Source organism: Physcomitrium patens, chromosome 17 (assembly GCF_059467195.1).
Source record: "Physcomitrium patens ecotype Gransden chromosome 17, ASM5946719v1, whole genome shotgun sequence".
In the NCBI taxonomy this organism is placed as follows: Eukaryota; Viridiplantae; Streptophyta; class Bryopsida; order Funariales; family Funariaceae; genus Physcomitrium; species Physcomitrium patens.
The window spans coordinates 5,708,651-5,721,261 of NC_143426.1; the positions used below are offsets into that span (position 1 = coordinate 5,708,651).

Genomic DNA, 12,611 nt, shown 5'->3' on the forward strand with positions numbered 1-12,611 from the left:
AATAAATGTAAAGATAAAGATGTGATATAATATGCTATCGAGACAAAAGAAAGACAAAGCTTATTAGAAGATCCTTGAGTAATTTGACACCTTAAAAATTCTAAGTACCAGTTACAGAACCACTACAAAAACAATACAATGGAGCAAATTCAAAACAAAAGAGCCTCAACTTACAAAGAAGAATTTAGTGTAGTATCAATTTGTATGACAACACAAATATATGAAAATTTATATAAAACAAATAAATGCTTATCACCAAAGAATTCATGCCCATTATAAAAATACTCCTTCCACAATTGATGTGGTTTCTTTTTGTTTTAACTTGCTCCACAACTATTATGTTCTTTTTCTATTAAAATAATCCATCAAAAAATGTAATTAGGATAATTTGATTAAAAAATTAAGAAGATATTAGAATGTCTTATTTTTTGTGGATAGAATTCATTGAAGTAATTTGTTGATTGAGATTAAAATTCTCTCAATTGGCTTAATTAGCAATGTAATATAATTATATTAGTATTTTAGTATGAAATATTCTAATCATTTCATATATTATAATATTTCTTTATAAAAAAATATTACTTTTTTATATTTTATTATTTTATACATGTATCAATATGCAACTTATTGCAACAACTACATCTATTTTATGTAGAAGTTTATCAATTTGAAGGCTAATATTATTACAACCTTAGAGTTGTTCATCTTAGTCACATCTTTTGATCCCTCTAGATTGCATGTATTTGGTTGCTTGGTGCATATTCATGTTCTTGATATAAGCCATCATGTGTAAATTACCAAGACTTTATGTTGCAATTTCACCAACATAGAATAGATGTTAGTTTCTACCATTGCAATGCTTGTTGTGCAAAGCAAGTCATCCTTTTATATGATGTTAGATTATATATTTACAAGCCTCTTGCTTCAATACCAATCGCTATTTATATTGAGCATCCACTTAAACTAGGCTCCTTATGCACTTCTAAATTCTCTTCATTACCTACGATAGATTTTCTATTGTCTCTAGCTTTTATGCATGTTACTCAGTCTTTTAAATTTCTATGTGATAATGAGACTTTATTTAAATTTAGTAGAGTCTCATCAATGGATTATGTCAATTCACTATTCAAGATTGTGTTTACCAAGATAACTTTCTTTTTTAAGCTATTATATAATCATGTGCCATTGAGTCTCGTTTATTTCAGCAAGTTTTTGCTTATACAAGCTAACCACTTGCCTTCATAAGAAAAAAGTTTCTATTCACCACAACAAAGAATTGAATGTTATTTTTTTATCATCTATAATGCAGCCAAGTTGTAGAAGCTCACTTAATTTTGAAGGTGTAACTTAGAACTTCTAGCTTTCACTATAGCTATAAAGCATGAATTGTTGTATTATAGGCATGTATTGATTGTATGTAAAATATAAACACATTATATTTGTTGCATTAGGCTCTTTGTAGCCTTCAACAAGTACCACATCTATGATACGCTTGCAATGACAAGTTCTTGAAGACTTTTGGTGGCACTCAATCACCATCATGAAATTATTTATTATATTCATAAAGACAACAAATAGGTGTATTTTTTTTAGTTGTAGATAATATATTCGTAATAGAAATCCACAAAGATTTTTGATGTTGGCTTATTCAACCGTTGCTTGAATAAAATTTTGTTGTGCAATTGGAATTTATATCTTTATTGTTGGAAATAAAAAATCTAAATGAAGTTTGAAATGAAAGGGCTATAGAAGTTGGTTTTTGGCAAAAAAAAAAAAAAAAAAAAAAAAAAAAACAACAACAACAACAACATTACTTCTAGAAATCAATGGAGCACTATTATTACTACCAACAAATCAAGGTGCTATCACAATGTGAAAAAAGAAAAACAATGCAGTTTGTGCCATTGTATGGGATTGTATTGACAATTCTATTTTCTCCCATATAAGAGCGTACAAATCTGCCAACAAAGCTTGGCTTGCTTTCAAAAAAACATTCTTTGCAAGTAATATAGTCATTCAATCCTATCTACAAGAAAATCAAAGAAGAGAATATCTCTCCTCCAACTTCAATCACTATTTGGAGACTCATGGCATTCAATGCCAACTCGCAACAATGTATACTCCTTGTCAAAATGGCATTGCAAAAAGAAAAAATTGCACTCTTTTCAACACCACATGCTGCATGCTTCATGAAGCTAAGCTCTCCAAACACTGTTGGAGTGAGGCTGTCACATGCACCACCTATTTGCAAAATTGAAGCCCCACCAAAGCCTTCTTAGTGACACTACTTTTGAAATATGGCATAAAAGAAATCCATGTATTGCCCATCGTGTTTTTGGTGGCAGTTGCTTTGCAAAAATACCCGACCCACTTCGGGTTGAACTCAACAAAAAATTGTGCAAGTGCATACTCCTTGGCTACAAATCCCTCAGGGTCTCTAAGTAGAGCCTGTTCCCCGGCATGCCTCCCTTGAATCGGAACCCTAGGGTCTCTCCCTGGAGCCTGCCCTCCGGCGTGCTCCCCTGGCCTCGGCCCCGCCCCAAACTTTCCTTGACCAACGGCGGTAGTTTGCGGCTTTTCTGGCGGCTGACACTAAACTCCGCGGGGTGACCACTATGCCCGGGTCCTCACAGTCCCTGCCTCCTGAAAGAGCCTTGCCTGCGCTACTGTCGCCGCCACCTTCGATATCTCCTCGCTTTGGCACTCATCTTGTTAGGCGGGTTGTGGATTCCCAATCTGGGCTTGAACTCATGCCCTTCCTTGGCCAGCACGCCCAGATGAGTCCGCTTGGCCGGTCCGCATTACACTTAGCAGACTCACCCGCGACGCACAATTCCCTGACAATCTCTAGCTCTGCCCCTGTTCTTGCCTCGGCTTGCTCGACAAAGGGGTTTCCTCCAGCCACGGACCCTGCAGAAAATTATAATCCGGATGTTTTACTTCCGCGTCCAAAAAGAACATCAAAGACAATTCCAAGTCCCCATGGAACTTGCGACGTATCAACAGGCTGTAAATTCTCCTGAAGCCCATCAATGGCAACTGGTTATATAAGAAGAGCTTAATTCTCATGCTGCGAATTCCACTTGGACGTTTGTTCATCTTCCTCCCCATTGCAAGACGATCACGTGTAAATGGATTTTTTAAATCAAGTTACAAAGCTCGGGTGACGTTGATCGCTTCGAATCCAAGGTCTTGATTACGATGAAACCTTCTCCCCCATTGTTCGCATTCAATCCATAAGACTTATCCTTGCTTTGGCGATTTAACTTGACCTCCACGTGCATCAAATAGACGTCAAAACCACCTTTTCGAATGGCTCTCTTTAAGAAGAAACATATATGAAAACTCCCGAATGGTGTGCCGCCTTCAGAAGACATTATATGGCTTAAACAATCTCCCCAGGAGTGGTTCAAAGTGATCAACGAATTTTTAGCCATCCTTGGATTTGTGATTTCCATAGACATTTGTGATTTGAAATAAAATATGATTGAAGCCGCGGGCACAACATATAGCAGATTGTAAAGACTCACACAATATTCTAATTCTAATACTTCTGTCTCACCTTCCGTCAAGATCTGAGTTAGAGCGTTGTAACGGAAGGCTCGAAAAGAGGCGATGCGTTTACACAATTTACTGTGAGGGTTAAGAGTTATAGATGCATCTTTCACTCTGTTTTTTTTTCTCAATAGGCAAAGTGGCATTAATCACGCGAAGAATACTGTTCTCCATAACAGGACCAAGTATTTCAAGGCGCATTACCATCACCTGCAAAATAGAGAAAGCTGCGACGTAACTCAGCTTCGTGTACGTAAGCAGCCCGCATACATCTTCAACCTCCTGGCCCTTACGACACTCGAAGAATTCCGTACCAGAGTTGCAGTCACCCCAATCCCCCCCTTTTGGGATTCCTTTGTGCATATTGTGTAAACAATTAAAAGCAAAGACCACAGCCTCTACTTCTATTCTCTCAACTCCCGCCACCCATCTTTGTGCTTCGATACACATATATATATATATATATATATATATATATTTGCATTAGCTTCTCCCGTCTCCAGACCCTTATGAAAATAGAAAAATAGAATAAAACGACAACGAACATCTCTCTTCTCTGACAGCTATGATAACTTCCATGCGTGTTTGAGGCCAGGGCTCCGCATTCAAAAGCATATTAGACTCATAGTTTGTTGTAAAAGCGTGCAAAAGACATCTGAAAAACGATCAGGATATTCAAACATTGAAGAGGCGAATTGTACGACACGTCCTGACATTTCGCAGCAAAGATCACTTCTTGATAGGATTATACATCCATTAATAAATTAAAAAACACGACTTGCAAATGAACTCATGAACATGAAGCAATTGTCCAAGCATGAAAATTCTATTGAATATGAAAACAATTCGTACCGTTCAAAATAGATCAATCTCAAGCTGCTTCATTTCGAACAAGTCTGCACTAGGACTGAGACAAAAACATGAATTCAGCGTCTCGTAATGTTAAAAACGCAAGCGCAGTCCTGTCGTTTGGCACAAAGCGGCAGCTTTTGTTTCCACATTCTTCTTTTTCAACTTCACCAACGTGTACCCTAAATCATCATTCCAACCAGCCGCCACCAACTAATCTTCAGTGAGTCTTTTATTTGTTCCTGAATAAGAACGCTCAAGCAGTAAGCACAGATCTAATTGGCTTTTCTTAGTGACTACAAGGCTCGTAGTTAACATGTGGACATCATTTCTGGGTTGCCATGAGCAGGTCAGAGAGACAAAACATTTAAGAAAACTGCGAACTCTGTCGACCTTTCTAAATGATTACAAACGGTTGAACAAAGTTTCAAATGCAGAATTTGAGAATGTCTGATTAATGCACAAAACTTGCAGCCGAAACCAGATCCCAAGAGAAAAAGCTGATGGTGCTCTGCCAATATAACTGGTTGGCGCTGCAGAAATCCACCACCGAAAAGTTGGTGACGGTAGCATCTGATTGGTAGAGTTCATCTACTCGCAAGCACATTGATAGACTAAATAGCAGTCATGTTTGCAACTCCATTGTATCGTAATCGGTCGGATAGTTCAATAGTACCTTGTCAACAAAGGCAGCATTTCTCCAAAGCTTTGCAATCCCAAAAGCAACATTCGCGGGCGCACCGCCGGGCGCTTTCTCAAATATCAAGGCATCATCAATCGAGATTTCTCTCACAGTTGGCACAAATTCAAGGAAAAATTCTCCAAAGCACACCATCAATTTGTTCATGCCCTTGGCATGAACTGTCAAACTGCGGCAGATAAGTCGCCTTCATGCAAGAACATAACATCACCAGAATGATGGGTAATGCATTCCTAGAAGCCTGAGGATAATAAGCTTCTCAATCGCTCTTCCTCTCCAATTACAATAATCCTCCTTCTGTAGATCCAATCCCTCGCTAAACCATTGGCATACGTTCCCTGCATTCTCGATCTTCCGTTCCTCAACCGCCAGCCTTCCTTCATTTTCACCACTCACTTCACTCTTCATGTTGATTCGTACAACTGTATTCCACAAAAACATCCAAATCAGTTGCATGACATGCGGGAGAAAATGACAGGCTAATATGAATGACGTAGGAAGCAACGAATTGAAAACAAAAAACTGTAGAATGACTGCAATTTATGTCTGAAACTTCGTTTACATAGAAGAGACGCAGCTTAACGGAGTTGTGTGGAAGGGGCATTTTAGTAAGTAATATACATGGTACCAGCTACTTCGGTAGACTATACATGTCTCATGATTACTATTGAAAAACGTTTCCAGCTCAGGAGAACCTAGAATATACCAGAAAGAAACAGAGGGGCTAAATATGTCATAACAATGTGCTGTAAAGCTTTTTCTTCCTTGAAAGCGTTATTTTGTTGAAAAAATGAAATTGAAATTGAAAAAATCATGTATTGCTGATGCTAAATGCCTAAATGGGCAGCAGAGCTAAAAAATTCGCAGAATATAATTGATAATGGAAGCATTGCCACCCGAGGGAAGAGCTTCACATTCATCACTCGAAATTCAGATGATGCATACAAACGCCATTACAGTAGTATAAACCAACTACATCAAATTAGTACTTGAAATAATCTGTCTTAGAAGAAAAGTGAGTGGGTAACGCACCTGTGATGCTGCACCAACGCCTGCAACCTGACAGTTTATCATTGAACAAGCATTAACGTTGATGGTAACATCGACATACAGAATGCGACATCCAGAGCTGGAGCTTTTCAGATGATAGAGAGAGCTTTTACTGTCCCACACGCAGGCTTATTTCCAGGCATGAGCAACAGTTGGCGCTATAAAAGCCCTCGTAAGCATGTATTGAGCTGCACAGCTTCAGATGTATGATAGACGAGGTATGCTTAGCCAAACCAGAAGAAAATACTGCACCATGCATCAGCGTGTTAATACCCCATCAATCTCAAAAGTATGAGATTCTTAAGTAAGAAACAAAAGCTCCCGCGAGAGCCCACTGCCACCCCGGGCGACATCTAACTCTCTGTAGTAGCTCTGCAATCCATACACGTCTGCAACGGCTGCCAGGGTTTTGCAGCGAGTCAGGGCCTTGCCCTCGGAAAATTCCACATTGGAAAAATGCATGATCATCGCCTTCAAAGTGTGCTTCGTCCAATGCACATTATTATCCCACTCAATACACCTCTTGACATATTCTGTTTTCACGTCCTCCCAATACAGCATCCCCTCCGGCCGAAACACGGAAGCATTCCAAACAGCTCCTCTTGCGACCATCACCGACGAGGCGCCAGTCGCATCCTTCATACGCTGAAAATCAGAGTAATCAAAAACATCTCCATTGGCAATCACCGGTATTGATAGAGCTGACACCACTTCCCGAATCCCATCCCAATTCGCCGGATCTCGAGGCCTGTCGGCCACTCTCCTCCCATGCACAGCCAGGGCAGACACTCCGGTCTTCTCAATCCGGCGTGAAAGCTCTACGGTCTCCCCACAAGTCTTAAGCAACCTTACCTTACACGTAACGGGGATGTTCAGATTCCGCCTTAAAGTTGTCAAGATATCGTGGATCAACTCCGGCTTGTCCAAGAGCGCCGAGCCCATACCACCGCTAGTGGAAAAACTCTTGGGGCATCCCATATTCACATCGAACGCCGCAATGTCTCCCGCCACCATATTCGCCACCTTCAAACACCGCACGGCGTCCGCTGTACCAACCTGAAAAACAACACGATGCTTCTCTGCGTCGCAGGTGCGAAATATAATGTCCTTGCTTTTCTTATCCACAAAATCCACAGTTCCCAGCGCTTCATTCTCAACGCGCTCACAGCACAACATCTTGTGATCCACTATCTCCTCCCCATAGGTGATGTCCGCCCCGTACCCCGCCGCCAACATGCGGAACGGTAACCCCCCCACCCGCACCATCGGCGCCAGAATGTACTTACCCCTGTAATCCATTTCTAAACTCCGTCGCTACTCCTCAACCACAACACACTCCCTTCAACCGTCGCACACACAGCTCGATCGTGTCCCTACACACAATTCACGTAAGAGAGGAACGTGAGGAATGAAGAGCTTCAATTAGGGCTGTACAAGGGAATGCTGTTCGGAAGATAAGTGCTAGTAACGAAAGCAGATTAACCCTCGTAATAGACCAAAAATAATGGGACTGAACGGATTTTCGAAGTTTCATCGTTTCCACACAGTTTGATCAAACGGACTACACCGCAAGAAATGGACATTCGTGTACACTGAAAACCAAAGAAACAAGCGATTAAAGATGTGGTTAAAGTCACATATTGAACACGAGAATCTTATTGAGCAGAAGAGTGGATTGCAAGAATGAAGTTCAGGCTTTTCATCTACGCTAAGAGCTTTGTCTACCTCCGCAATCCTGCTGCATGGGCTGCGAGCCTAATATACACAATGCGCTTCTAACCATTGAAGCTGAATCCCAACCTAAACCTGAGTCGTCACATTCTAGCTAAGTCTGATGTGTTCAGCTAAAAAGAATGCTCTGCTTAACACTACATGTGCTCTAAATCATTGCAGAGGAGAAGCCATCCGGATGCCGCTTGCGCCACCTCCACGCATCGGACAGACTTGCTTTCAAGTCAATGTGTTGAGCAGTCCAACTGAGTTCGCGTTTGATCTTAGATGGGTCGCTATAAACTTCGGCGTAGTCGCCAGGCCGTCGGTCGAGCATCGTTACAGTCACGTTCACCCCTGTTGCAAATTTGCATGCCTCAACAAATTCCTTCACAGAACTCCCTGTTACACACACACAGAGAAAAGAGACGTGCTCTTGTCAGTTCAATGAATGCTTCGAAAGGAATTCTTGGCTAAAAGAGAATTCATACCGGACACAATACTGAAGGAAAGTTGGGAAAGAGAGCTATACCTTTGCCAGTGCCTACGTTGTAAATAGAGACTTTCCCCTTCTCTATCTTCTCCAGAGCCTTGACGTGAGCATCGACTAGGTCGGTGACATGAATATAATCACGAATGCATGTGCCGTCTGAGGTTTTGTAGTCGTAGCCCCTCACCTGAAATACAAACAGACTTGAATTTGGGAAAAAAACTATATATCACTATCGAATGAGACAACAAAAATACGGCTAATCTCTGTGCAGAAATAATTTTAATGAATTGCTTCTGAATTCTATGCAAATTATGCAAACCTGAATTCCAGGAATAATCCCCATCGCAGCGTCAAAACAAGCTCCTGAAATGCGAGCATGCTTTCGAAGCTCTGGTCGTGGTGCTTCACCGAGCCTGCCCTTTGGATCTGAGCCGATGACGTTGAAATATCTGAGGATCGTCACAGAAAAGTCTGCAGTTTTTGCGAAATCCTTGATGAGATCTTCCGACATCTTCTTCGCCTTCCCATACGGATTGATTGGAATCTGTTGAAGTGAAACCAGAAAATCGGTCAACAATGGTAATTAATCCTAATTTAAACTGAGTGCCACAATGTCAAAAAGAAATATGCCATTGTGATACGCAATCCAATACTAATAACCAATGCAGTATGTGCAGTTCAATGTGAGTACCTGAGGCGTAGTTTCGGTGATAGGCATCGTCTCAGGTTCACCATATGTTGCACAGGTGCTCGAGTAAATGAGCTTCGTCACGCCATAGGCCCTCATGGCCTCCAAGACTGTTAAAGTATTAAATGTGATGTTGTGGTAATACCGCAAAGGATCGGCCATACTTTCGCTCACGTACGCGATTGCAGCAAAGTGCATCACTGCATCGATAGCATTCTGCGCAAAAATCTCCGTGACGCGTTTGCTGTCCCCGAGGTCGCCGAAGAGGAACTGTAACCTGCCTGGTTCGGGAAACAAGGCTTGCAATTGCTCCACCGCTCCCATGTTACCACGTGACAAATTATCCTGTATGATTCCGCAAGTTAAGATTAAATCCAGGGATTTGATTGTCTAATGAACCAATGGTATGTATTCCTTTCTAATGCATCTCTGGCTATTAAATGTCATCAATCGGAGCAAAGGAGTTGAATTGCATACAACGATGGTCACGCGGTAGCCATCTTCCAGTAGGCGCAATACAGCATGCGAACCAATGAACCCAGCCCCTCCCGTTACCAGCACATGAGTCACTCCTCTCTCACGTGTCGCAAACTGCAAAAGCATGTAATTTGCAAGGTCAAGTCAAAATCCTTAGTCGCTCAAAATCCACTGAATGCGCCTTCAAGTTAAGCAGTACCTACCTTTAGTTACAAGACACGAGCAGTACAACACAATGGCTCGACATAGTAGCACTTCTGGATTGCAGACCAAACAGGTTCATTTCTGTGAAATAGATCACTGGCAAGAAAAGAAGAGACGAAATTTGGAGTTGTTACCTTGCTGGAGCCAGCAAAAGAGGTTGACTGACGTAAGGCGCTCATGCAAAGGCCAGTCAGCAACCCCACTAGAAGCACCTTGGCAATAAGGACCAACCGAGGCTGCATACTGGAACAATCAATACCTACACAAAGTTCCAACGCGTGTGTTTAGTATCCACTGGCAAATCTCTTCAATCATGACGACAAACGCTTAGAAACTGAAGTCGAAGTTGGTTTCAAGAAATAGATGAAACCGCAACGACCGAAAGGATCCTTCGCTTTGTTTTGATTGGTCACACTTCCTCGAATTGGAGTCGTCAAGAGCGCATTTAATATTCGTGAACAACTCGCAGACACCCTGGTCTCATTTCAGGAGCGCAATGAGCCAAGGGTGATCGCCGGATGAGGATCGGCGAAAAGAGCATCATCACTCTCTAAATTTGCGTGTGTGAGAATATCCGCAACATAGAGCCAAATCGCCACTGTGAAAACCAAGGCCCAAAAGCGCGTCCAGGAAAACGCTTCCGACAACTCCACGGATCACGATTATTGCGGCGTCCGCACGACTTCGACCCCCCCCCACACTTTCCATGTAGTAGTAGAGGAAATCCGGAATTCACTATCACTACCGCATATTCCAGAAACATACTATTCAAATACGATATCTCCAGTTGCTCTCCTCCCGCCTCCAAAAATGAAATATTAAAATAATCAAGGGAACCAACTGTACAGAATTCGCCAGACACGTTACTCTACCAACAGAAAATTAGCTACGTTATAACCAGGAAAAAAGCAGAATATCTTTTCTCGTAATCATTCATACACAGACTGTCCGTCCGCAGTATGAAGAGCAAGTACATGGATGATTTTATTTCTCAAAACCTCCGTCCGTGTTGAAGCTTCTAACGCATTGAAAACGAGAAAATTACGCATCATAGACAATCAAATACAAGGTAGTAGCGTGAACGGACAAGAAACTAGAGCAGGTTTAGAGGAGCAAAGCGTCGGACAGGAAAATACCTCCAAAAGCATAAGTTCGATACGGTCTCGGACTTCTGCGACGGAAACTAGGCGAAGCGGTACCCGGAGGCAGAGCAGGTCCCAGGCTACCCATCAGTGCTCACTCCTTCACAACTCCACCTCTCTGTTTTTCAGCATCTCCTTCAAAACTATGAACGAAGGTACAAAAAGGCGGCAGTATTTAAACTCTCACAGCATCCTCTGGCTCATCACCAGTCAACAGTCATGCCGACGATGCAAAGAGGAAAAGAAAAAAAATATAAAATAAAACTAAAAAACAAAATTAAGAACTAAAATGTAGTGAGCAAGCCACTTCACGTGAGCAGCAGTCAATGTAGAAGAAAATAAATTCCGCCTTTCAAATATATCCTCTTCCCCACTCCTCTGGCTCCGACAAGTAAACCTTCCGAACGAGCCCCAAACTCAACACGATAAAAATACAACAGAACAAGCAGCCATGACTTCACACTACCAAGGGATCCAGGTCCAGAACGTCTTGGAAAGATCAACAACGGCAGAGAAAGAAAATAAAACAAAACAAAACAAAAAACAAAAAACAAAAAACCGAGCAGCGACACTTCTCGATCTCTACGTCACTCCACCACGAAGCTCCTCTCAATCAAACAACACTCACGCCCCGAGGCCTTTTGTATCGAACTAACGCGACCACGACGAATGCACGATGCATCACTCCGACTGCCGGAAGATCGGCTAACTTCACCTCGCTCCGCCGCTGGAAAACTGCCGTGAGGCGGTTCGCGCATTGATGTCTGAACACGGAAAGAATGGCAAGTGGCGCCGAGATCCGAGCTTTCTGAGACACAATGCGTCCGACACTTTTCGATGATGCAGTGAGATTCTATGGCTGTGAAAGCTGAAGAGGAGTCTCACACATGTCGGACCTACATGCAAAATCTCCTCCTCCGAGTCCAAGTCCTCCTAACGCGGAGTGTGAGTGTGTGTGTGTGTGAGAGTGTGTGCGACGTAGCAACGCACCCTTGAGCTTCTCTCCGCGACACCGTTACCAATAAATAGCTAACGCAATATTCGAGGCCCTTATACTACTACTATAGTAGTAGACTAAGCTTCTGCTTCTTCCTCGCTTTTCTCTCTTTACCACCCCGTCCCCGCGCTCCTTTTAAATCCTTTCACATACACGGGCGCGGGCACAGGCCGAGTTCCGCGGTTCATATGTCCGCCCGCGTTTTTTCTCGCCCTACGTGGCAACTAACTTTTCTTACACAACGTGAGTTACTATTGCTCACAACTCATCGACGTAGTTTTAATCTGGACCGTTCGTTCATTGTTTTCTTAATTTTCCTTAATTTTGGTGTTTTGTTCGAAAAAATAGTGGAACTTTTCTTAGCCAGACAGTCAAAAATTTAAAGTATTTATGAGAATTTGCAAATAATTTTTTTCTTTTTTTCTTTTTTAGAGAGATTTGCTTGTTGAACATGGAGTGGAAATATTTAGTTGCAAAAGTAGATTTTTTTGCACTCAGCTGCATGAAAGGTAAGTAACCATTGTCATCTGACTTAAAGCATTTAACTGAGCAGTTTCGGCGACGTTAATTACAGAAACTTCACTTCGACTTGTTGAAGTTGAAAACATGCAAATAAATGAATATTAATGTTTTTCAATTATAGTGACACGATTTTTATAATAAGATTATTTTTTATTATGAGGTGCGAGTGTGTGGATATATATATATATATATATATTTATCTAGATATAGTCGTGCACGAGATG

At 41.8% G+C, this 12,611-nt stretch overlaps 2 protein-coding genes across 8 annotated transcripts; both read right to left on the reverse strand.

Annotated features, from left to right (window-relative positions):
• Positions 1-4,333: 4,333 nt before the first annotated feature.
• Positions 4,334-7,631, reverse strand: LOC112294570 (uncharacterized). 4 transcript variants are annotated; one of them, XM_090243590.1, is made up of 3 exons: positions 6,137-7,631; positions 5,081-5,526; positions 4,334-4,586 (listed from the first exon to the last, which is right to left on the reverse strand). In XM_090243590.1, exon 1 carries the CDS (start codon positions 7,451-7,453, stop codon positions 6,455-6,457), a length of 999 nt encoding a protein of 332 aa, XP_090099716.1. In that variant the 5' UTR covers positions 7,454-7,631; the 3' UTR covers positions 4,334-4,586; positions 5,081-5,526; positions 6,137-6,454. The 4 variants fall into 4 exon arrangements, with proteins under 4 accessions (XP_090099716.1, XP_024400941.3, XP_024400940.3 ...); XM_024545173.3 differs by having other exon boundaries at positions 4,334-4,646; XM_024545172.3 differs by having other exon boundaries at positions 4,334-4,937.
• Positions 7,632-7,776: 145 nt separating this feature from the next.
• Positions 7,777-11,970, reverse strand: LOC112294568 (putative UDP-arabinose 4-epimerase 2). Of its 4 annotated transcripts, none has more exons than XM_090243586.1 (8): positions 11,769-11,970; positions 10,863-10,968; positions 9,861-9,985; positions 9,523-9,636; positions 9,049-9,390; positions 8,677-8,901; positions 8,397-8,541; positions 7,777-8,266 (listed from the first exon to the last, which is right to left on the reverse strand). In XM_090243586.1, the coding sequence occupies exons 2-8, from the start codon at positions 10,954-10,956 to the stop codon at positions 8,034-8,036; spliced, it is 1,278 nt and encodes a 425-aa protein (XP_090099712.1). In that variant the 5' UTR covers positions 10,957-10,968; positions 11,769-11,970; the 3' UTR covers positions 7,777-8,033. The 4 variants fall into 4 exon arrangements, with proteins under 4 accessions (XP_090099712.1, XP_024400938.1, XP_090099714.1 ...); XM_024545170.3 differs by having other exon boundaries at positions 11,584-11,970; XM_090243588.1 differs by lacking the exon at positions 10,863-10,968 and having other exon boundaries at positions 11,769-11,969.
• Positions 11,971-12,611: the final 641 nt, after the last annotated feature.

Coding starts and splice junctions, on each gene's coding strand:
- LOC112294570 (XM_090243590.1), bottom strand. CDS start 7,453: ATGGATTACAGGGGTAAGTACATTCTGGCGCCGATGGTGCGGGTGGGG.
- LOC112294568 (XM_090243586.1), bottom strand. CDS start 10,956: ATGGGTAGCCTGGGACCTGCTCTGCCTCCGGGTACCGCTTCGCCTAGT. Junction 9,637..9,860: donor CTTTTGCTGGCTCCAGCAAG/GTAACAACTCCA, acceptor ATGCTTTTGCAG/TTTGCGACACGTGAGAGAGG. Junction 8,902..9,048: donor TCACCGAAACTACGCCTCAG/GTACTCACATTG, acceptor TCACTTCAACAG/ATTCCAATCAATCCGTATGG.